We start from the raw sequence: 23,960 nt of genomic DNA, 5'->3' as shown, positions 1-23,960 counted from the left end.
GCATCCGCCAATCTGCAAATACTAGCCAGCATTGTGGCGTTTCCCGATTCGAACTCTGCGGTCGATCTGTCTTCTCTCTCAGCATCGAGGGACTCCACTGCCTTGGATCCCATTGATGACGCTAAAATTGATGTAGCTCATGCGGGCATTGGGGGACCTAGGGTTGGCAGTCAGTGTTGCTGTAACGTAACCCGAGCATGAGTTGAAGAGTAGAGTCCTTTGAAGTTAGGTCAACCCTGAAGACTCAGGGTTGCCAGTTATACGTGCATTCTGAGCATCAGCACATACCTAGATACATACATACATACATACATGGTTGCCAGTTGAGAAACTAGGGGTACCTATATGTGCCCCAAGATGCCTGAACAACGGAGAAAACTTAGCTAGAGCAGCCGGGGAATTGGGCCCTAAGTTTTAGGGGCTGTTGGAGCCTCGGCTCCCCATAAGACAGTTAAAGCGCCCCTGTAGTGCCACCTGTAGCCCTAGAGCCCTATAGCCCTAAAGAGCGTAGTCGACATCAGGTGACCTCAGATGGGCCAAGCCATTGCAACCGTTCAACAGCAGGTAATTAACTAAGTTATTCGATCGTATTGCGGCTGATTAAGCTGATATCAAACATCCGCCGGACCGCGCTTTTCTCTTCTTTCCTCTCACTTTGTTTTTTTTTTATTATTGTTATTTTTTTTTTTTAAATTTTTATTTTACCTTCGACCATCTTGCTGCAGCATTACCTAGGTATTGTGACAGCTCCCCGCATTGCTCAATGAACAAAGACAGGAGAGAGAATAATGTCTTCAGGAAAGTATCCGTGTAGTTCTATCTTTCGTGCTGTCGTCCCATGTCTTCTGAGCCATCAATCTCGGCCTTAGCTACCGTCGCATCGCGCTTTCAATAGGCAGTTCTGTGGAACTTTGAGCTGGAGCTAACTACCTTCCGTCTGTAGATGAAGAAGTGCTAGAGCTTGTCGCCAAAGATGGGACTATCGATTTGTATGTTTGCGAATGTCTTCCAGCTCGTCCGTGCGCCGCTTGGTTGACGATTTTGTCCTCTTGATACAGTGAGAAATGGCCCGATTTGCTTGACCCTTTAATTGAGAGATTGGAGCATGTAAGTGTCCTGCATGGAACAATAAGTGTTTGGGAAACTGACAGCTCCCAAAGATAGTTCATAATGACTTCCCAATGCCCACAATTCCCCCAACTTTGAGTAACACACATGATACCCCAAGTCTGATACCCTCTTCTTACCCGGTACAAGAAATGAACCCACAATCGAACAACAACAAGGAGAATGCTCCGCCTTCACAACAGCAAACCCCGCCCGGCCAGCCACCGGTCCCTGCCCTCCGGTCCTCTGTCCCTATCGAGCAGATTCCGGATTCTCAGCCGCAATCAACAGACGATGCCCTCCCTCCACCCCTGGTCAGAATACTCTCATCCATCAAATATACCTTAAGAACCTATTTCTCGCTAAAGCCACCACATACCATCCAGCGGCTGGCAGAATTGATCCTACAACCGACCCGACACTACAGTACATTGCCCTCATACCTCCGCGCAGTGGATAGAGTAGTGTCCGTATCCAGCGGAGCAGACATATTCCCATTGCCCGCCTCCTTGCCCATACCTGGTGGCCTGATTGATACCAACCTTGTGAATGGCGTTAATGGCTCGGGGAGCAGTAGTTTCGTGTTGGAAAATGATGCGCTGGGGAGCGATGAGTCTTTGGGAGGTGCCCTTCTCACTCCAATACCATGGCTGAGAGATTCTGCCCTCCCCGGAGGTAATAACGATGACTTTCTTGGATTTTGATTCCAGTCCTAATTCGAGTCCAGATGTGAGCCCATCCAACAACAGCAGCCCGTCCACTGTTCCTCCGCAAGGATCCTGCGCCGTAACAGGCGAACTCACCCGACAGGAGCAAGAAGCTGGCGTTGTTCACATAACGATTCAGGAACACCAGGTCGGTTCATCACTGGTGGCTGGGAGAGATGGAGTGGAAGCACAAGGTGATGATGACGTCGAAGAGATACCCCATGCGCGAGGACCTGCTATCTTGGGCGTTGAAGATATGGGATTGCAGAATAGAACAGAGGTTCAGTTTTCGCTGTCATCTAGTGCCACTCGCATCGATGATGTTCCAACAGACGGTTCGGCAACCGATTCAAATACCACACTACAGGCATCAGCAGAGAGTGATAAATTGAGCAGCGCTGATTTAAAGGAGGATACAGATATGGATGCAGATGGAGACTTTGTCATTGGCGATATACATGATAAACCCGAAGGAGAGTCCAGCGGGAAACTCACAGAAGCTACTTCGACTGCTATGTCCATCGACGATATGAATCTGGAGACTGAAGTTTCGATAAAGCCAGAGATGGGAATGGACGGAGTAGAAAATGGAGGCAGTATAAAAGAATCTGAAGGTGGTGGCAGCAGGATGGAGACGTGAAACATTACGATCTTGCACTTTTTTTTTCTCCCTTTTCAGATATATCAACGGCGTTTCTGGTTTGCCATGGCTGAAGTTATGGAGATTGCAGCCAGAGTTTTTGCAGATCGGTTTGAGAAATACAGTGATTACCTTTTCGCTTGTTTTTGTTCCTTACCTTGATTCGTCATGCCAGCAATATAGCCATAGGAAACTAAATTGTACAGAGAAGAGAGCGTCAAGCGGAATATTTATCACTTCCTGCCTAAACAATTGCCAACCAATACGCCCAGTCTCCGTTGGGCTGCCTTTTAGCTGCCGGTCGTCTTCGTGCTCCGTACAAGGTAAGAGAAGCGACGGAAACTTGTAATCTGGATATTACATTGCATTTCATCATTACTACTTCATGTCCATAAATGAAGGTAAATTTTCACTTCAATGCAGTAATATACACAAAAGGAACGGCTCCCAAGTCATAGATGGATAACGATTACACATTAAATGTCAACAGATGAAGACGTTATCGGGAAGTTTGGGGTGATGCGAATATGGAAGAAGATAAATATCTAAAAATATAAGTTTAACCATGTCCAGAAGAGGGGTTGTTTGGGGTAGAAGGTAGGCGGAATTCATTACCATGCATCAAGGGAAATTCTTGTCCAAGGGAAAAAAAAAGAAATAAGTGTGTTATCTCATCATCGTAATCGATATCAAGGGAACGGGAGCCATCATCATCTAGGATAGGGTGTTTGAGCTTCTAAACTTCTTTAAAACTTTTCCTTAAACATTAGTCTGTTGGTTCTTTCTTTCCTGCTTAGCCCAGCGCACTGTAAAATGGTATCAGCACCTCGTTCAACTTGGAAACCTCAGGAGGAAGCTTAAAAATAAGGGGGGGAGAGGCAAACCCAACTCACATCCGCAAGCATTGCATAGTGTTTTCTTCCCACTCGGGCCCTTCCGCCACTCAGGAGAAGAGAAAGTCCCGCAATCCGTACAGAAATGTGTTTCGGCAGGTTTACTTCTCCGCCTCCTTTCGGTATTGGCTTTCCTTACCCTATCATCTCTGCTGTTGGCAAACATGGAAACCGGAGGAACGTTGGTTTGGATAAGGGTGCCGCCAGGGTCACCAGTGCTTATCCCCTGAGCTCGTTCCCCAGCCAGATAATTCAGGCCAGTTATAAGCTCTATGTCATCTAGAGATGTGCGACCATCAAAACCAAAGGGAATGGAAATGTTATTTTCTGGTAGGGGTGTCGTTAACGGTTTATATCCGCTGGAGCTTGATGCGGTGAAGAGATGATTTGGGGTTGGCACGGCGGGAAGTCCGAATTGAAATCCCACCGTGGCTGAAGGGATGAAATCGGAGGGTGCTGTTGAATTGAAGACAGCCTGTGGAGCCGCGAAGGTTGCTTGTTGGTCGTCTTCATGTTTTTTGTCTTCATGGTGACGGAGCTGGAATTCTCCTTCTCGATTCAACTCTGCGATGCGTCGGGTCAATCTCTCGTTCTCAAGCTTGTGCTCAAGAAAAGAGTCGAGAAGTTGTGATTGCTTGGTTAGGTAGGGGCGGGCAATTATTGAGAACTCGAGGCCAGTCGCGGAGTCGATGTGGCCATGGGCCTCCAGCAGGAGATAGGTTCCGTCACGCTTCTTGAACCGGTAATAGCACCTGAATGGGTTGCCTGTGTGTATTGAATCGGCGAATTCTTGGATGACCATTGAGCGGTCATTTGGGTGGATAAGTTCGAATAAAACATTGCCTATCAGATCTTCTGGTTCGTAGCCTATCAATGCCTTGCAGCAAGGAGACACAGCTACCAACACCCCGGACATGTCTAAAATTTGTATCAGGTCTCTTAATCCCGCTAGTATGTTTTGCATGCGAGTTTCCGGCTGTATGGAGTCAGCATCCAGCACATTGCTGGTGCTCTCGGAGTTTGCAGGTAGTGGCGATGCAGGAGCGGGAATGCAACAGCCAACCCCCTCTGCAGAGATGTTTTGTTCCCACTTGGCTGGTCCATCTTGCGTACTTGCAGGGAGCAGAGGAGCCGTTTCAAAAGGTTTATCATAGGTATTTTTATACCGCGCATTATCAGCGTCGAGATCGTGATGAGGCGGCTCCACGGCATTGAAACCTTCCACTAAAGCTCCCTGTACACATAGTTCTACGGCAGGGAGCTTTCCCGAGTTACGGATTAGCATATAATTCTTTCAGAAGAGAAGGGTGTTGCCGGCTGGCTGGCTGATTAGTTGGTGTCGTACCTCATTGGAATAAGCGGACAATTCTCGAGCAAGCCGGGGATCATATCCTGACATGAGGAGAGCCCAAAATGGCACGACCGGAATGGGCTTCCATGTGCTGTGATATGGGGGAGGTGAACAGAGCGAGAGAACAACACTTGGGCTGGGTGGTAATGTTATTGAACGAGGTTGAGTGCCATAAACTTAGGAGAAGCAGCACCGTGTAAATCGGGAGTTAGCAGGAAGACGGGTAAAGCGGTCTCTGGCATTTAGGTTGTTTAACTATTAGTTATCGCACAGTGGTTTGTAGGGTTCTTGTCATTTTAGCGTCTTTCTCTCTTGTTTTATGTGTGATGTGTGCTTCGACCGTGCGGTAGGGTTAAGGGTTGCCGAGAGCTGTCAACGTACGGGTTCCGCACCATGGCACCTGAATCCGCAAACTCCGGGGGGCCACATGTTCACTGCTTAACTAGAGCCCGGTCCCTCCACTTCCCCCGGCCCCAATCCCCCCCTGTTGTCCCCCCCTCGTTGCTAATAGTTAGCGGCTTGCTTCTGGGCTTTTTGATCTCGATCGAATGCCAAATTGGCTTGAGGCCAATCCTTGGTGAGTTATAGACCACCACCAGACACAATTAACGAACACATTCCTATTTTCAAAGAGACGGTGTGAAAAAAAAAAAGAAAAAAAATTTACACTTTGCTACCATGGCAATTCTTTTTTTAACTTATCTCACTCGACACTTGAGCCGCTTAAAACCTGTGGAGTCACGTGACATCGCGCATTTCTCTCCGCGTGAACGAGCGGGCCGCATTGTGAAAGAAAGAAAGAAAGATAGAAAGATGACGTGGTGAACAACCTCTGAGCAGAATTCTCCTTACCACTTTCAACAGTGAGAGGCAGTGCTGCTAGTTGCGGGCTGCGCGATCGTAGTCCTGTCAGGATGTAAGTGGCCATCAGTTACGTGCACGGATTCCTTTCGCTAATTTGCCTTTCAGGTGTGAGTCCATATGCCCACATGCCATGTCTACTACCGCTACTCCTCTATCTTATAGCTAACTGCCGTCAGCGAAAATTGACAAGCTATCTATTCTTGGGTAAGTAAACTTATGTCATATTGCATTTTCTTTCGCATGAATATGCCGTTAATACCTGTCCTGGCCCTCTGTTATACCAGTGTCCGCTCTTTCGACAACACCCGAAGCGAAACCATCCAATTCCATACACCGTTGACTTTGATTGTCGGATACAACGGCTCGGGAAAGACGGTGTGCTACTGCACTTGCATTTGTGGGGGGCTTAATGCATGCTAACTGATCAGTAGACCATCATTGAGTGTCTCAAATATGCAACAACAGGAGACCTCCCACCCAACAGTAAAGGCGGTGCCTTTATTCACGATCCGAAGGTTTGTCTAGCGAATCTATATATAAAGCATGCGAGTAAGGACTGAAGACAATCCCCAGTTATGTGGCGAAAAAGAAGTCCTGGCCCAAGTAAAACTCTCGTTCAAGTCTATCACAGGAGCCAAAATGGTAGCCACACGAAGCCTCCAACTTACGGTGAAAAAAAATGCGAGACAACAGAAAACACTGGAAGGCCAGCTTTTGATGATCAAAGATGGGGAACGAACGTCTATTTCTTCTAGGGTGGCGGAGCTCGACCAGATCATGCCCCAATATCTTGGTGTTTCGAAAGCTATCCTGGACTCTGTGATCTTCTGCCACCAGGATGAGAGCCTTTGGCCAATGAGCGAACCATCCGTCTTGAAGAAGAAATTTGATGAGATTTTTGAAGCCTTGAAGTACACAAAAGCCATCGATAATATCAAGGCTCTACGGAAAAAGCAAAATGAAGAACTTGCCAAGTACAAAATTATGGAACAGCACGCCAAAGAGAATAAGGACAGGGCTGATCGTGTACGTATCCATTCTTTTTTTTTGACCGTTTTATTTGTATGGCTTAACTGAGACACATTTAGGCGGAAAAAAGATCAATCAAATTGCAGGAGGAAATCGAGGCGCTCCGTGCTGAAAGCCATGAACTCTCTAAGGAAATGAGAAGAGCCGCAGAACTTGCCGACAAGGCCTGGAAGGAGTCGGAGAGTTATGTTCAGATACTTGGAACCTTGGAAGGAAAGCGGATAGAAGCGAAAAGCATACAGACTAGCATCAGCAACCTGCAGCAACATCTTGTAGAGGTTGATGAGTCTGACGAGTGGCTTGAACGAGCCTTAGAACAATTCGAATCAAAACAAGCTCAGGATCGAGAACAGGAAGAGTCACTCAAGCAAAAATACGTGGATCTTAGGCAACTTATCGAAGATAATCGGGCTAAGTTAGGCCTCAAACAGGCTGAGTACGGCAAACACGAAAATGACAAAGCTCAGTTTGAACGGCAGCTTAAAAGACAGGAAAAATTGATCAAGGAAATTGCTCGGCAGAACAGCATTCGTGGGTTCGACGATGACCTCGACGACATGCAAGTAAACGACTTCATGCAACGAATTCGAAAGTTATCCAAAGATCAAAACCAAGCGTTAGAAAGAGCTCGACGAGAGGCCCAAGTGGAGCAGCGTGAAGCACAGAGTCTTCTGAATCAGCTTGGCCAACGGAAATCTGCACTGCAGGAAGTGAAAAATGCGGCAAGGAAACAAATAACGTCGAATGATCACGAAGCCGACTCGTATCAGAGACGTCTAGACGAAATTGAGATAGATGAGGGTGACAAGGCTGTTTTAGAGTCAAGGATTGAAGAAACTGAGCGATCTCTCAATGAAGCGAAAGGAAAGGCAAAAGCTGCTTCATGGGACAGCGCAATTCAAAGCACAACTGCAGAGATTCGGTTGCTGGAAGATGAAAGCTCGAAACTGAACGCAGAGCTAATTGAGGGGACCAAACGAGCCGGCGATCTTGCCCGGCTAGATCACCTTAAAAGAGAACTTAAGGATCGCGAGCGCAGTCTCGAAACCATGAAAGGGGCTCATGCTGAGAGGATCAAGAAATTTGTGACCCAGGAGTGGAGTCCCTCTACGCTCGATCAAGAATATCAAACTGCCTTGGAAGCTGCCACCAATGCCTTGACCCATGTTGAACGTGAAAGGGACGGCAAATGTAGGGAACTCGAACACACAGACTTCAAACTAAAGACAACTCGAAAGGATCTTCTACAAAAACGTAATGAATTGAAGCAGTGCATTGAAAAAATCCGCGATTCTGTCAACGACGAACCTGAAGAGTACCCCGATATTCTCAAGCAGCGTCAAGTACAGCTAGATATGGCCAAGAAAGATGCCGACCAGTATGCCGGACTGGGAGACTACCTCAGTAAATGTATGGATGCAGCCAGGCAAAAGAAAGTTTGCAGAATGTGCTCCAGGCCTTTCAAAACCGAGGGCGAATTTCAAATATTCTTGAACAAACTTGATGCTCTAGTAAAAAGGGCCACACAAGATGCTGCTGATGAAAGCCTGCGGCAACTTGAGGAGGATCTAGAGGCCGCTCAAAGTGCATCCACTTTCTATGGCTCCTGGGTTCGTCTTTCTAATACAGAAATTCCTGCTCTTGAGAAAGAGGAGGCCAAACTAGAATCTCAACGAGAGGATTTATTATCTCAAATCGAGGACCATGACAAGATTGTTAGCAAACGTGCAGAGCTGAAAAAGGATGTCGAATCTTTGTCGAAAACAGTTGCTACGATTTCAAAGTACGACAGCGAAATCGGGATACTTCGATCACAAATCCAAGAGCTTTCTACGAACCAACAAGATGTCATGAGCTCGAGAACGTTGGAAGACATTCAGGAACAACTTTCGGAGATCGGGGAAAAGTCTCGCGAGCTTCAAAAAGTTATTTCAAAATTAAGCAGCGAAAAGGATCAGTCGCGAACCGAGATTACAACACTTGAATTGAAGCTTCGAGACGTGAGAAGCAATTTGGGTAATGCTAACCATCAGTTGGAGAAAAAAGCGAACTTGATTGCCCGTGTCGAAGAATATCGCAACCTCAATGCCAAACAACGGGAGAGCATTGAAAAAGCGGATCGAGATATCGACAATCTTGTTCCAGAAGTCTCGAAAGCTCAAGCCAGGTATGATGACATCAGTTCACGGGCCGAAAGAAGGGAGAAGGAGCTTCAGCAAGAAGCGTCCCAGCTGTCAGACAGTTTGCATCAACTTAACCTAGCGAACGAAGAGATCACTTCATATATTGAGCGAGACGGTCCAGCGCAACTGAGTAGGTGTGAAAAAGAAGTATGTAGCATTGAAATGGAGATTGCGAACTTAGAGAAAGAGCAAGGATCAATCACCAAAGAGATCAATGAGATCTCAATCAGGCTAAAGGACAGCGAAAGCACAAAACGGCAATATGCCGATAACCTCAGATACCGTCAAGAAACAGCTGCACTCGAGGACGTGAATACCACTATTGAGGAACTAACTGCCCAGAACGCTGAGGTGGATCGCAGTCGTTTTAAGGAAGAATCAGAGCGACGAACACGAGAACACAACGCTCTGTCCGCGAAGCAAGCCAGCAAAATGGGAGAAATGAAGTCAAAGGACGATCAGCTCATGCAGCTACTTGCTGATTGGAATACTGACTATAAAGATGCCGGGCCAAAATTCAAAGAAGCTCACATCAAGGTGGAAACAACGAAGGCGGCTGTCGATGATCTTGGCCGTTATGGCAGTGCTCTTGACAAAGCTATCATGAAATATCACAGCTTGAAAATGGAGGAAATCAACCGTATTATCGAGGAACTGTGGCAGAAGACGTATAGGGGTACGGACGTCGACACCATCCTAATTCGGTCCGATAACGAAAACGCGAAGGGAAATCGATCTTATAACTATCGCGTCTGTATGGTTAAGCAAGATGCAGAGATGGATATGCGTGGCCGCTGTAGTGCTGGGCAGAAGGTTCTTGCTAGCATTATCATCCGTTTGGCGCTTGCAGAGTGCTTCGGTGTCAATTGCGGCCTCATCGCGCTGGACGAGCCCACGACGAATCTTGACAGAGATAACATCCGTTCCCTTGCAGAGTCGCTGCATGACATTATCAGATCGCGCCAGCAACAGTCGAATTTCCAGCTTATTGTCATCACGCACGACGAGGAGTTTTTGCGGCATATGAAGTGCGGTGATTTCAGCGATTATTATTATCGTGTATCGAGGAATGAGAGGCAGAAATCTATTATTGAGAGGCAGTCGATTGCGGCGGTTAGTACTTTCACCTCTGGTATCTCCTGGTGTTCGCTGCTTGTGATATACCCTGTTCAAATGCTAATTCAAGTACAAAATAGGTCATTTAAGGTCTCTGTGTAAATTTCTCTTGAAAATTAATTTATGTGTCAAGGTAACCCTGCTCTTTTTGTTTCAATGTTTCCTCCTATATATGTAACCACCGTGATGTTAAATTTGAATTTGTTGACTTAAAAGTGGGAATACGGATGGAGTCTACTATATTTTCCTTGAGTTATAGGTCATTCTACACAATTTTTATTTCAGATTTTCATTTTATGGGCCCCTTTAAAAATATGTTTTTGGAGTTTCACATGGTTGCATTACACTTCATAGATGATATGCTGGATGAAGAAGCCGGCCAAAAACCCCCTTCTCCCGTGGAAAACGTACATGGCCTAAGTTAAAGAGCTTGTGATCGAAAATTCTTCCCCAAGCACCGATATTTATGTGTCAATCATTTGCAGCCCCATCTTCTCCGCCCTCGTCAGCGTCATCGACTAATGGGACGAATCGGAAATCCACAAAGCCAGCATTTTCGATCTTCTTAATTGCGGTGGGCGGTTGAACCCCTCTTCCGCCATCAACGCCATTTCCATCACCAAATTCAATCATAAATTGTAAACTCAGAACCCCCTGTCTATCAATGCGGATGCTAACCTTGCTTGAGGCCGCCATCGCACGAAGAGCCTTGTAAATAAGTGCAAATCTGTAACTCTGGCGGAACCTGGATCTGGATGGCGAATTGACGAGGAACGTCTCTGTTACAGTAGGAGCGAGCTTCCCGCGCCTTGCTTGTTGTTTTGAAGGTGAACTTGTGCCATCTTCCAGTGTTTTGTAAACGGGTACATTGGCGCCAGCGGTGGAAGGGTCTTTGTCGATTGAGAACTCGATGGTCGATTCGCTAAAAGGACCTCCAGAGGCGGAAAGAGCGAAGTATGGCTCCTTGGTCGCTGACACGCTAAAAGACAATGAGGTTGGATTCGTGGAGTCTAATTCCAGAATGGCGTTGTGAAGCCACATTGAGCGCATTATGGCTTTGAATACGATGGCATCACGCTGAAATGGAATATCGGTATCTCCAACTGAGGAGTCAAAATCGATGTCATCCGGTTCGTACGTTGTCAATTCGCATGTGGTGGTCACACCAGCTTCGGATAGAGTGATAGCAAGTGGCGATCCTTGCATAATATAACTGATTGTGCACGTGCGGTTTAGGAGTAATGCAGGTCCTGAGAAAGCGTTGAGGGCGGTTGAGGTGGCCGGATTTGGAGTCGGATTGGTAAATGAAGACGCATCATTGAGGCCAAAGATCTGGAGTGTCTCGAGTAGGGCAGAAAGAGATATCAAGAAGAGAGGGGAAACGTAATTGTCTAGACCATATTCATCCTCTACGGTACCCTCAAGGTTAGTCCCTGATGGTGGGTGGAATATGTAGTTGGTGAAAAGTTTCTTATCAAGAAATGCGACGCCTTGCATTACTCGTCCGTCTTCAGCGGAGAAGCGAATCCCTTGTGAAGTGACCTGAACTGAAGCTTTTGAAGAGAATCCGATGCATCGCAAGAGCACATATAATTGCTGGACAGAATTGGAGACCGCCGAAAATATGGGTCGGTCAGTCTGCTCCATGACCGACTACAGCCTTGGTTTTTTTTTTTTTTTTTTTTTTTTTTTTTTTTTTTTTTTTTTTTTTTTGGGAAAATGATGTGATTGTCGGTAGTGCGGGTAATAAGCAACGGTATCTAGAAATAAAAATCCCTCTTTAACTTCGATTTGATGTACATAACTAAAGGAAGTTCAAAATATGGCGACTTGATGGGTTTGATAAGCGCTTTTGATTAAACGTAGACTCCTACTGCACATATCATGAAAACAGCTCCAAACCTGCTCCAAATTAGATTTAAAACACACTGTAAGTGACATTAGGAGTAGTGTTAAAGGTGCATACCCAAATGCCAACGAAGCCGGCACACCAAACAATGGCACACTGACAAGGGATCGATCTTGACGCTGATATGTTAGCATTGTATGAGAGGCGCCGGTTCGAAGCCTCGCTACTCACTGATACCGAAGAGAACAGCAAGGACAGCAGCTATTAAAAGGAGTTAATCCACTGAATCTATTTTCATATCCTCTGAGCTAGCTTACTGGTCAATAGGAGGGTGAGAGCAACGACGAAGTGACTATCCTTCGACACAAGAGGATAAAAGGGCGTTCCACCGGCAGAATCCCAGACCTTGTTCAGCGACATCGGTGCAATTGAATTGGGTGGTAATCAGGTGGCTCAAAGCTACTAGTTAACGAGCAGCGCGCAGACGTTGTCACAAACAAACTACTGATCCTGATGTAAAGAGGGTCAGAAGTGACGTTTCTCAGACGCAGTCGACTTTGGCATATTGGACAGGACACATCGGATAAATATATTGCCGACACTAGCAGGAAGGCGCGAAGTCACGGGACTAGGCATACCAGGAGTTGGGGGCCTTGGGACATCGTGATGACATTGGGCGATATGGAGGACATGCAGGTCTCGTCCCCAGGTTTTATCGGCCATGATCGAAAGAAGATCTATTGTGAACCATGGCGCCAATTTCTGTTGACCGTAAGTTGCTCATTGAGTGTTGAACGCTTTGGACTCTGTGACTTCCACCTGACAACCGCGTTCTAGGTGGCAAGCGGAAGGCTTCTGAGGAGCGGCCATCCGAGGATACTTCTGCTCACCGAAGCAAAAAGGCGAGAACGGAGTCTCCTAAGAAAGAAGACCAGGTTTGATACTTAACTACCCCGAGAAGGCATTCAGTGGTTTTCAGCTGACACCACTTGCTCCAGGACGATGACAAGCAGGCTCTCAAACTAGTACCTTACCCAGAGAAGGTTGGTTGTTTTTTGGCCCCTCAGTCCTTCATTTAAGTCTGCGTAATGACGTTAACACGGATATACTGTAGCCTGCGGTTTTAGAGGAACGATCTGGGCAAATTGAATTTCGGGTTGTCAACAATGATGGCGAGAGGGAGAGCTTTATCATTCTCACTGGTCTCAAATGCATTTTTCAGAAGCAACTGCCAAAAATGCCTAAAGATTATATCGCCAGACTGGTGTATGATAGAACTCACCTGTCCATCGCCATTGTAAAACATCCGCTAGAAGTGGTTGGGTATGTCACTATCATGGTCAACCCCTCCCCCCGTCGTTGGAAATTGAGAAAAATGCTAACTAGAAGTAGTGGCATAACGTATCGACCTTTTAAAGGAAGGAAGTTCGCAGAGATTGTATTTTGCGCTATCTCTTCTGACCAACAGGTGAAAGGATATGGAGCCCATTTAATGTCTCATTTAAAGGTGCGCACCTACATTCGCCACATATTGGCAGGCCGTGGCAGCCACTGATTACTCTATGCAGGACTATGTGAAAGCCACTTCTGATGTGATGCATTTTCTTACATATGCTGATAATTATGCTATTGGATATTTCAAAAAGCAAGGATTCACGAAAGATATCACACTTGAAAAGTCTATTTGGATGGGCTACATCAAGGACTACGAGGGAGGCACAATTATGCAATGCACAATGCTCCCGAAGATTCGATATCTCGAGGCTGGACGGATGCTCTTAAAGCAGAAGGAAGCAGTACAAGCCAAAATCCGAGCTTTTAGCAAATCGCACATTGTCCATGCGCCACCTAAGGAGTGGAAAAACGGCGCTTTTAACATCGACCCCCTGAGTATACCTGCAATTAAAGAATCTGGATGGTCACCAGATATGGATGAGTTGGCCCGCCAACCCCGACATGGTCCTAATTATAACCAACTGCTACACCTCCTCAACGACATGCAGAACCATACCTCTGCTTGGCCATTTGCTCAGCCGGTTAACAGAGATGAAGTCCCTGACTACTACGAAGTTATCAAGGAGCCTATGGATCTTTCCACAATGGAGGAGAAGCACGAAAAGGACATGTATCCGACCCCGCAAGACTTCATCAAGGATGCCAAATTAATTTTTGACAATTGTCGGAGGTATAATAATGAAAATACCTCATATGCTAAAAGCGCAAATAAATTGGAACGATTTATGTGGCAACAGATCAGAAATATACCAGAGTGGTCGGTGAGTTTTTTTTGTTAATATTTCCTGCTGATTGGGTTAAGTAGGCTAATTGAGAATGAACTAGCACCTGGCGGAGTAAGAGGAGATATAATTTGATTCTTCACCTATTGTATGATACCTTACGGGTGTACGTGGGTTTGGATTGGAGTTGGTATGCAATGATGGCATTTTGAGGCATTTACTCCGACCACCTTTGGTTTGTATGTACTTGTACATGCATACATATTTGTAGCACGCGCTGTTCACAACCTATGCTACATAGATACCCGATGACTATTTCATTACAGTACATCAACTATGATCTTACAGTATCCGAGAGAGTAAATTAATAATAGAGCATTGCCTCGTAGCTAAACCGCTAAGGTTAAATTAAACTCTTGCGATCATCGGTAACTTATAGCCAAGTCCCTCCGGAGAATTGATATTCCGCGGATTGTTTAACTTGACAATGTGTCTTGGAACAATGTTTTTGCCGACGCGTCAATTAACGTTAACACACTTCGAATAAGCGCCAAATGACAACATTTGTCCGAAGTAGTTCGATTGGACTGCGCTGTGGCTTTCGTGCCATGAAAATCATTCGTTTTGCCGAACCATACGTCCGTTCTTTTGCGGGTTGCCACGATTGGAATCTTGTAAATGGACCACTAGCTGTTATTTGTAGTTGATGGTTTACTGTTTGGCAGGAAGTTCCAACAATCAACACTGACGACAAATTGAGCTCGTTCAAATTCTTAACGACAACCCTTTGCGCCAGAGCGATTTATTCCATCTACAGATCTCTGTATAATATCAATAATCAATACATGTGTTGGACGGCCTTTTATCAGACTGCGCCATATTCGATTTATGAAGTGCCTCTATTGAGCCCCCGACAGTTCTACCACTCATTCCGCGATCGATACATATACACTCATTAATCATGGCTTCGGATTTCTCAGAATCGGAGCCCCGCAACAGGCTACCGACTCTTATGGAAGTGCTCCATCGCAGGACCCTTGCTCCCGTCGACCTTTTTTCATTCTACATCTACATGAGAGACCAGCAATGCTCTGTCGATTACCTAGATTTCTGGTGAGGTCATCTCAATATATTCCCCATAGTATTCAGTTCAATTGCGCTGATTTGGATGATAACATATCAGGCTAGACGTGTCACAACACATGTCACTCTGTCGCCATTACGTTCGTGAACTCCGTCGCTCTGTTCTCCTTGAGACGCCCGATGAGCCAGAAAAGGCGGGTAGCCCGCGCTCTTCTAATGCTCTCGAAACTGATTCTATGGGAATTGGGCCGTCTGGGCTTGGAAACGGTGACAGTCGTGACCGTGATACACGGTTGTCCGCCTTCCTGCGATCTGACGGCTACACATCTGGACATTCGTTAAAAAGCATGGATTCGAATCCATCGTCTCGCCGGACGGTGTCCAGCGATCGCTCATCTCGCCCTAGCAATCAGATAGCCTCTCATAATGGGGCCACCAATTCCAACTCGCCCGGGCACACAGTTGCACGAGCTGATATCCGCGCCAGCGCGGAACGAATTCTGTACACATATCTCCTCCCAGGCTCTGAACGAGAAGTCATTCTCCCAGAAAATATCGTGGGAGACATTGTGCATATGATTGAGCAAGAGGGGAGGGACGATCCGGAAGTTTTCGACACTGCAAAGGATTACGTCTTTCAGGCAATGGAGAGAGACGCGTTTCCTGGGTATTTACAGGCTAAGGCACTGGGAAATCTTGTCCCACCCAGTATTTTGGCACGTTTGGCTCTTGCTCTACTGAGTTTTGGCGGTGGCTTTTGGGCCGCGTTTTACGTAGTTCTCACCGATCAACCGAGATCCGTTAGGTGCTGGGTAAGAGGCTTCTGATATCGTCCCACTCTGGATTTGATTTGTGGCTTTGTTTGCTAACGAGTTCTTAATATTTTGCCCATCCAGGTTATTTTACCTTTTATCTTTGCGGCCTACTTCCTCTCCTCATATCAGTACAAAATTGACCCGATCTTTGCCCTTGCCGGGTTCAGTGAGTACACCATTTTTACATGGGCAAGAATCCGCGAGCCGTACGTCCGATCCTTGCTCATCAAGCGCGCATCTGTGTCCCTACTTCTTGGAGCCTTCATTGCCGTGGCCATATGTGTCTTGTTTATCTTTGTTCCCGGAACCCAACTTTAGAGGGCTGTGCATGGATGCTTTTCTTTCCTCACGGCTCTTTTTCGTTCCCATGTCAAATCCCCTATCTCTTTTTTGTTTACGCCAGCGCTCCGATTCCAAAGGCGGGCCAGCCTATTTCTTGGGCAGTTTTGTTCGCACAGATGTAAAAGGAGGTTGTTTCTTGTCAGATTTGCCATGGGTTCATTAGTTTCAAGAGTCAGTAGCGGCGTTTCGGGAGTTGTTCGCCGTTCACGTATCTAAATATTTCTGACCTACAAGTCGAGTCTCGGTCGACCATCTGAAACCATTGGCATTTCCATGAGGGAACAACTCCAAAACGAAAGAAAATTTCCCCTATTTTGGGACCCTGGCCTCGCCTAACCAACTAACTCAGAAAATGCCTTCATGCAATGCAACATGGCGTGGTTCCCTGTCTCGCGATCCAAGTGAGGCTCTTCGCCCAACATTTCCTCCATTTATCCCCGCTTTTCTGCCCCGATTTTATGTCTCTGAACCTTTTCCTTTCATCTAGTCCGTTTTCTCCGTTTCTTCTTTATTTCCAGCTACATGATCAGTCGTGTCGGTTTTTTCCGTCATTTTCTTCTGCAAGTTAGATATTTCCGACTGAAGGTTTGATTTGATGTATGCAAGGGTCGTCAAATAGCGAGAGAGGCAATCATCATTCTTTCTTAAGACATTTTACAGAGATCCGTTAGCCAATAAATGTATTAGTAGATACAACCTCTTATTCCTGGTTTCTATTGCCCTTCTGTCATCCTCCTCTAAGTCAGCTCCTTCTAGCTAACTAAATAACTAGTTATTAAGGCCTGGATGAATTGGTCAAAATATCGGGTTGGATTCCTAGTGATGTATCGTGGTCTTCTCTCCCAGCTCTCACCTTGCAAATACAATTCCTCATGTATTGCATTTGGCCACCAGCTGCTAGCACCAAGCAATTACTCCATAGCCTCGATTTTCAATTCTATGAAAATACATAGGGTTTCGATGCATGCATCCCAGAATCTACAGAGCTTGAGAGATGTCATAAGTTCCTGGAAATGAAATCGATTCTGCTCGTCGTTAATCGTATGTAATGCTCCTTGTCAAATCAGGAATAATTCTAAAAAACCTTCCGAGTCGTAAGCAGACCAGATCTAGGTGTCTAAACCATGGGAATGCAGACGTCGGAAATAAGATAATCTCAGGAAAGACGGAAAGAACATCTATCGGCTCCCCAAAGCCAAGAGACGCTTCGACTGTCGCGTAGATTCACCTATTCCATCAAACCCTTCATCAGCATCCGCGCCCGCTCCGTCAACTTCCATGTCCCCATGACCCGGATATCTACCATCGTCATCGAAATCATTGAGATCCCGTTTATTCCCGCTGGCACCGCTGCTCGACGTTCCAGAAAACTGTGGGCGGAGACCGGGAACCCGACCACCGCCTGAGAACGGTAGTGAATGTTTCGAACCTGCACCTGCACCTGCACCCGCACCTGTCCCAGAACCCCCAGTACCACCGGACGTCCCGCCGCCATCCTCACCATCCCAGCCAGCAACGCTCCTCTCCACGCGACTGGCCCGAATCTTCTCCCGTGCTCTCCGCTTCTCAGCTTCGGATTTTATCCTGGCAATCTCCGCTTCTATATTCCCTATCACATCAGAACATCGCCCCCGCCATTCTTTCAAGACTGAGATCATGATGGGGATCGATTGGGGTTGCACGTCGCGGAGCGGAGCTGTCGATGTTACGTGGATGACTCGAGGGTTTGTCGCTGGTGAGATGCGGGCGGTAATCAGGGAAGAGTATATGGCTTGTGTGACAAGGGATTCGAGGGCGGCGTGGTTGGGGAGGGATAGGGATTTCATAGCGATTGCGTACGTAAGCGGGTTGTGGGCTGTCGCGAGAGTTAGGAGGGTGAGGAGGAGGAGCTTTTCAGCTTGTTTGTCGTCCAGAGGGGGAAGGTTTGGAGTTGCTGAGTAGTTTTGTTCCCGTCAGTATTGATCAGTCAACGGCGGGGGGGGGGGGGGGGGGCCTTTGGTAATCCGTATCTGCATGGGTGGGTTCTCACATTGATATTCCTTCCATGTCCCCCACGCGAAGATTTCTAAAAGTCTGAGATGGTTGCGGTACTCCTGAGGGGTGTCCGGCGAACGCAAGGCTTGGATAGCTGGGACTTCCAGCAGCTCTGCGAATACGAATGTGTTTGGGGCGGAGGTGGCATTCTTGATGATTTCGGTCGCGTGGAGTGCGGAATTCGCCGACTGGGCCTGATGGATGAACGGTTCAAGAGCTTCAAGGGCTCGGATATGTATCTTCTCCATTGACGAACGCAGCAATTATTTTACGCTGACTGTATGGTTTGTCTATGCCAGCTGAGCTGATCTTTGGGATATATGCGCGCGCGCTACCTACACGTTTGCTACGATCAGTGATCTCCTTGCAACCATCAATAATGTCAAAGGACGCGGGAGGTTGCTGAGCGTACTAAGCGGTCGTTGGGATTACCCCACAAGGCACACTACCAGAATGAGCTATTGCATCAGAAGACAGAAATGGTCGGGCTGCTTCAAATTCCATCCCCACCTATCTGGGTGAGATGATGCATGCGGCAGAGTGGAGGGAGTCCTTCGGTGAAGTTACTGGGCAGTTTGAATAGTTTGCATAGTTTGCATAGTTTGCAGGGTTTGCAGGGGGCACCGTGCAAACTGACGCGGAACAAATTGGGTTTCATCATGAACGACTCTCCTATTCATTTCATTCTATTGTGTTCAAGATCGAAGAACATTGACTCTGCATGTTGAGAGAAGAGCTATCCTACTCCATTGGGGAAAAAAAAAAAAGCAGGCAAAATAGCTTCAGTGATGGCCGCCCATGGCAGGACTTTGGGGGGAGCAAAACATTACAGACCGAGGACGCCTCCCTCGCCTGGAAGAGCCTGGGGAAATAAGGGGCGTCGACATCATAATCGTAACACAATCAAGTACACCTAACCACCACGTTGACAGCTGAATCAGAAATTTGTGATTCCGCTGTTCCGAGTTACTAACTGGAAGATTGAAGGGTGGTGGCTCTATCAATGAGAAAAATCAAAGCATGGCCTCAATATCTCCATTCCGCTGCCTCGCCTGGTGAGCTGCGGTCCATGTAAATGTAGATAGATATTGGCACGCACCTTTATGATCCAAGGTATTCATCTTCCTCCCAGAAAACATAATCAACAGAAGAAACGTTCATTGGAGCTGGAGATATATTTAAGGCCGCCTGACTTTTTCATTCAACGCCATGTTTGCTTCTATTTTTATCGTTGAGGGGCTGGTTTTGCAACGGGTCAAACCAGTGAACAGTTTTCTTGTCCGTTGGTAACCAACTAACTAAATAAGTTAAGGTTGCTTAATAATCCGTGCTGCGACAGTCGTTACGCTAAACCTCTTTTGATCTCGTCTTCCCTTACTGTTTGTGTACAGCGTCTCAGCCAATCAGGGGCCCAGAATGCAACCACAGTTTGTTCCCATCTAAGCATCGAGCGGTGACATCCGCTCGCTCGATTGTGGGATAGAGATCGATTTGGTTATGGCCACATTTCCCCCCCTGGTTCATTAATTTCTTCCCCCACCCCGCGCTGCATCTCTCGTTACCCAAAAGCTGACCGTTGCCCACGATAACGAAAAGCACAACTTGTCTGTGTCACGGGTGTTTGGGGTGAAACATTTTTTTCAGCCTCCCTCAGCTCCCAACCCCCCCTCTCCCAGAATATCCCCCTCCCCCCAGAATATCCTACTAACCTACCGCGTTTTCTCGTCGGCATGAATTAAACACTCCAGTCTTGGACTACACGGACGGAAATTCGAGTCTTCTTCTTTGCATACCATGACATCATCCTCTGCTCCTCTTCTGCAAAGAAATGACCTTGACCTCGTCTCAGAGGGCCCTCGCCATCCCGCCCATATGGCGACTACAACCCTCAGCGTGGATGGAATGACCTGTGGCGCGTGTACCTCCGCTGTCGAATCTGCTTTTAAGGGCGTCGAGGGTGCAGGAGCTGTCTCCGTGAGCTTGATGATGGGCCGCGCCGTGGTTCACCACGATCCTCTAGTTCTCTCCGCGGAAACGGTTGTGGAGATGATAAAAGATCGCGGGTTTGACGCTACAATTTTGGCTACGGATCTGCAGCGCCAGGGCTCGAGAGAGGTCGGAGGACAAGGTGAGAGTTGCTTTCTTGATATCGACCCCGATATGCCGTCTATCACAACTACGACCCTTCGAGTCGGAGGGATGACTTGCAGCTCTTGTACGTCTGCAGTGGAAGGAGGTTTGGCGAATATACCTGGCGTCAATTCCGTAACAGTGTCACTACTGTCCGAATGTGCAGTTGTGGAGCATGATACATCCCTAATCCCTCCGGAGAGAATCGCTGAAATCATTGAAGATCGTGGCTTTGAAGCCAAAGTCTTGGAGAGCAAGACGACACAGCAGAAATCGACTTCATCACGAGGCAAATCTGTATCCAGGAGAAAAGCAAACCGCGTCACTACAACCATGTCTATTGAAGGAATGACTTGCGGAGCCTGTACTTCCGCAGTCAAGAATGCGCTTAGAAACCAGCCTGGATTGTTTCGTTTCAATGTCAGTCTCCTAGCCGAACGTGCTACAGCAGTTCATGATCCTTCAATCCTACCCGCAATGACGATTACCGAACTGATACAGGGAGCCGGTTTTGATGTGCGCATTGTCTCTTCTCAAGAAGACGACAGCATCCTGCCCCACACGTCAGCATTATTGACGTTCAATATCTATGGCTTGGCAGACGCAACAGCGGCTACGGACCTGGAGAACATACTTAAAGGAACGGACGGCGTCCTATCCGCGGATGTCAAACTATCTACTTCCCGTGCTTCTATCACATACTCCCCTTCCCGACTGGGGATTCGTGCACTGGTTGACATTGTTGAACGGGCAGGATACAACGCGCTATTAGCGGAGTCAGACGATAGCAATGCCCAGCTTGAATCCCTCGCCAAGACAAAAGAGATTCAAGAGTGGCGGAGAGCGTTTTGGTTCTCTTTTTCCTTTGCAGTTCCTGTGATGTTGGTCTCCATGTTTATTCCAATGTATCTTCCGGCTATCGATATCGGGAAGTTCGAGCTTATTCCTGGCTTATTTTCCAGGGAAATTATTTGCCTGCTCCTTACCATTCCTGTTCAATTTGGCATCGGGAAACGGTTTTATTCATCTTCTTTCAAATCACTAAAGCATGGCTCCCCAACAATGGATGTACTGGTCATGCTTGGTACCTCTGCAGCTTTCTTTTTCAGCGTTCTCGCAATGTTAGTGTCGGTATGCTTCGAACCTCACTCTCGACCAATGACCGTTTTTGAAACCAGCACTATGCTCATTACATTCATTTCTCTTGGTCGGTGGCTAGAAAACAGAGCGAAGGGCCAGACATCTCGTGCCTTGTCTCGTTTGATGTCCCTTGCTCCTTCTATGGCAACAATATACGATGATCCTATAGCGGCAGAAAAACTTGCTGAAGGATGGAACTCTAAGGCGTCGGAACCAATCGAAAATGACAAGACATTCCATGCCACGGTGTCGACTGGCCAGAAGACTATCCCTACGGAACTGATTCAGGTTGGCGATATTGTCTGTCTACGACCCGGTGACAAAGTTCCCGCGGATGGAGTCGTTATTCGAGGTGAGAGCTATATCGACGAGAGCATGATTACCGGCGAAGCTATTCCTATTCGAAAGATCAAGAGCCACCAAGTGATGGCTGGGACAGTCAATGGCTCTGGCTGGGTTGATTTTCGCGTTACTAGGGCTGGTCGGGATACGCAATTAAGCCAGATAGTGAAACTAGTCCAAGACGCGCAAACAAGTCGTGCTCCAATTCAAAGAATGGCTGATATAGTTGCTGGTTATTTTGTTCCAACCATCATTAGCCTTGGAGTGATCACATTTGTTGGGTGGATGATCCTTAGCCACGTTCTTCCCCACCCACCACAGATCTTCCTTGCCAATGGAAGTGGCGGGACCTTCATGGTCTGCTTGAAGCTTTGCATATCCGTTATTGTTTTTGCATGTCCCTGTGCTCTTGGGCTCAGTACCCCGACTGCTGTCATGGTAGGGACTGGTGTCGGTGCAGAGCATGGAATCTTAGTCAAAGGTGGAGCGGCTTTGGAAGAAGCAACTAAAGTAAACCATGTCGTGTTTGACAAAACGGGGACATTGACTATGGGTAAAATGAGTGTGGTAGAGGCTAAATTGGACCCAGCCTGGTCTTTCAACGACTGGAGTCGTCGTCTATGGTGGTCGATCGTTGGTCTTGCTGAGCTAACCAGTGAACATCCCATTGGCAAAGCCATTCTCGCAAAGGCCAGGCACGAAGTTGGAGCGCTAGATGACAAACCACTCGACGGCAGCGTGGCCGATTTCGAAGCAGCTGTGGGGAAAGGAGTTTCTGCTATAGTTGAACCCACGGCAAAGGATGACAGTGTTCGACACCGTGTCCTTGTCGGGAACGCACCCTTTTTGCGTTCCAGGAATATACCTGTTCCCAAATCAGCGGGTTCCGACTTCCAACCTGTCAAAACCACGACTGCAATATCCACCCAACCGAGAAAAGATAGCGAAGGTACAACTGGATCCACGCTAATCCATGTTGCCATCGACGGTAAATACGCTGGCACAATCACGCTCCAAGATACATTGAAACCAACAGCAACAGCTGCCGTAGCCGCCCTTCATCGAATGGGTCTGACGACGTCCCTTATAACAGGCGACTCCTACAACACTGCAATTGCAGTGGCCTCAGCCGTTGGCATTCCTGCCTCTTCAGTCCACGCCTCCGTCACCCCCTCCGAAAAACAATCCATCATCGCCTCCCTCCAAAAAAACCCCTCAACCATCGTTGCAATGGTAGGAGATGGCATCAATGACTCCCCAGCCCTCGCCACCGCCTCAGTCGGCATAGCTCTCGCCTCTGGCACGGACGTAGCCATCGAGGCAGCTGATATCGTCCTAATGCGGTCCGACGACCTCCTCTCCGTCCCCGCAAGTCTCTGTCTCTCCCACTCAATTTTCCGCCGCATCAAACTTAACCTTCTGTGGGCCTGTCTATATAATGCCATCGGCATACCATTCGCCATGGGCCTATTTCTCCCCTTTGGTGGAATCTCATTACATCCCATGGCAGCAGGCGCCGCAATGGCCGCGTCAAGCGTTAGTGTCGTCGTCAGCAGTTTGCTCTTGAAGTTTTGGAAGCGGCCTGGTTGGCTGAACGTTGAGAAACTGGAGCGGGAAGTTGAGCTGGGTTTGATCGACAATACTGGCCTGGGCCGTGCTGGGCGCGGGTCCTGGTGGAGAAAGAGTCCGTTTGCAAATGACGGAAGAAGTCGAGCTCGACGGGGTTTTGCGTGGTTCGTTGCTGTTGTTTCAGATGCCATAACTAACATTACCGGGAAGCGGAGGGCCGCTGTTGACGATGAGGGATACGTGCCTTTGAGGACTGTTGAGCCTGTTTCTGTATAGATTTCTCCCTTTGACTATTTTTTCCCTGGCAACTTGAAGTTTTAATATCATGTCTTTACTTTTATTGATTGGGTTTTCTTATCGCTTTCCATGGTCAATTCCCATTTTTCGCAGCGCCGTTCTCTCGGAGCTGGATTCCCTTTGTCTTATAAATACCCTTCTCCTTTTCCTCTGTGGATAGTTCTGTTTTTTCTTTTCCTGGATTCCTTGTGTTTAAAATTTCTCGTCTTCTAAATCCGTTGGTGAAATAAAG

At 47.3% G+C, this 23,960-nt stretch overlaps 9 protein-coding genes across 9 annotated transcripts; 5 read left to right on the top strand and 4 right to left on the bottom strand.

Annotated features, from left to right (window-relative positions):
• Window positions 1-1,181: 1,181 nt before the first annotated feature.
• PADG_01590 (uncharacterized protein) lies at window positions 1,182-2,454 on the top strand (the record flags this gene model as incomplete). The annotated part of the gene is made up of 2 exons (XM_010758680.1): window positions 1,182-1,782; window positions 1,835-2,454. The coding sequence occupies 2 exons, from the start codon at window positions 1,182-1,184 to the stop codon at window positions 2,452-2,454; spliced, it is 1,221 nt and encodes a 406-aa protein (XP_010756982.1).
• A 759-nt stretch (window positions 2,455-3,213) lies between these two features.
• On the bottom strand, window positions 3,214-4,746 carry PADG_01589 (uncharacterized protein; the record flags this gene model as incomplete). Its single annotated transcript, XM_010758679.1, has 3 exons — window positions 3,214-3,260; window positions 3,348-4,608; window positions 4,693-4,746. 3 exons carry the CDS (start codon window positions 4,744-4,746, stop codon window positions 3,214-3,216), a joined length of 1,362 nt encoding a protein of 453 aa, XP_010756981.1.
• A 1,062-nt stretch (window positions 4,747-5,808) lies between these two features.
• PADG_01588 (MRX complex DNA-binding subunit) lies at window positions 5,809-9,992 on the top strand (the record flags this gene model as incomplete). Its single annotated transcript, XM_010758678.1, has 4 exons — window positions 5,809-5,937; window positions 5,994-6,077; window positions 6,136-6,588; window positions 6,651-9,992. 4 exons carry the CDS (start codon window positions 5,809-5,811, stop codon window positions 9,990-9,992), a joined length of 4,008 nt encoding a protein of 1,335 aa, XP_010756980.1.
• A 369-nt stretch (window positions 9,993-10,361) lies between these two features.
• PADG_01587 (uncharacterized protein) lies at window positions 10,362-11,537 on the bottom strand (the record flags this gene model as incomplete). Its single annotated transcript, XM_010759209.1, has 1 exon — window positions 10,362-11,537. The coding sequence occupies one exon, from the start codon at window positions 11,535-11,537 to the stop codon at window positions 10,362-10,364; it is 1,176 nt and encodes a 391-aa protein (XP_010757511.1).
• Window positions 11,538-11,746: 209 nt separating this feature from the next.
• PADG_01586 (uncharacterized protein) lies at window positions 11,747-12,159 on the bottom strand (the record flags this gene model as incomplete). Its single annotated transcript, XM_010759208.1, has 4 exons — window positions 11,747-11,792; window positions 11,857-11,911; window positions 11,971-12,000; window positions 12,057-12,159. 4 exons carry the CDS (start codon window positions 12,157-12,159, stop codon window positions 11,747-11,749), a joined length of 234 nt encoding a protein of 77 aa, XP_010757510.1.
• A 329-nt stretch (window positions 12,160-12,488) lies between these two features.
• On the top strand, window positions 12,489-14,094 carry PADG_01585 (uncharacterized protein; the record flags this gene model as incomplete). The annotated part of the gene is made up of 7 exons (XM_010758677.1): window positions 12,489-12,510; window positions 12,577-12,674; window positions 12,738-12,782; window positions 12,854-13,062; window positions 13,132-13,246; window positions 13,308-14,015; window positions 14,080-14,094. The coding sequence occupies 7 exons, from the start codon at window positions 12,489-12,491 to the stop codon at window positions 14,092-14,094; spliced, it is 1,212 nt and encodes a 403-aa protein (XP_010756979.1).
• Window positions 14,095-14,937: 843 nt separating this feature from the next.
• On the top strand, window positions 14,938-16,192 carry PADG_01584 (uncharacterized protein; the record flags this gene model as incomplete). Its single annotated transcript, XM_010759207.1, has 3 exons — window positions 14,938-15,089; window positions 15,160-15,871; window positions 15,956-16,192. 3 exons carry the CDS (start codon window positions 14,938-14,940, stop codon window positions 16,190-16,192), a joined length of 1,101 nt encoding a protein of 366 aa, XP_010757509.1.
• Window positions 16,193-17,394: 1,202 nt separating this feature from the next.
• PADG_01583 (uncharacterized protein) lies at window positions 17,395-18,498 on the bottom strand (the record flags this gene model as incomplete). Its single annotated transcript, XM_010758676.1, has 2 exons — window positions 17,395-18,149; window positions 18,246-18,498. 2 exons carry the CDS (start codon window positions 18,496-18,498, stop codon window positions 17,395-17,397), a joined length of 1,008 nt encoding a protein of 335 aa, XP_010756978.1.
• A 1,546-nt stretch (window positions 18,499-20,044) lies between these two features.
• PADG_01582 (uncharacterized protein) lies at window positions 20,045-23,707 on the top strand (the record flags this gene model as incomplete). The annotated part of the gene is made up of 1 exon (XM_010759206.1): window positions 20,045-23,707. One exon carries the CDS (start codon window positions 20,045-20,047, stop codon window positions 23,705-23,707), a length of 3,663 nt encoding a protein of 1,220 aa, XP_010757508.1.
• Window positions 23,708-23,960: the final 253 nt, after the last annotated feature.

Source organism: Paracoccidioides brasiliensis (assembly GCF_000150735.1).
Source record: "Paracoccidioides brasiliensis Pb18 unplaced genomic scaffold supercont2.2, whole genome shotgun sequence".
NCBI lineage: Eukaryota > Fungi > Ascomycota > Eurotiomycetes > Onygenales > Ajellomycetaceae > Paracoccidioides > Paracoccidioides brasiliensis.
The sequence above is the reverse complement of the archived record's forward strand: the minus strand, read 5'-3'. Positions and strand labels throughout refer to the sequence as shown.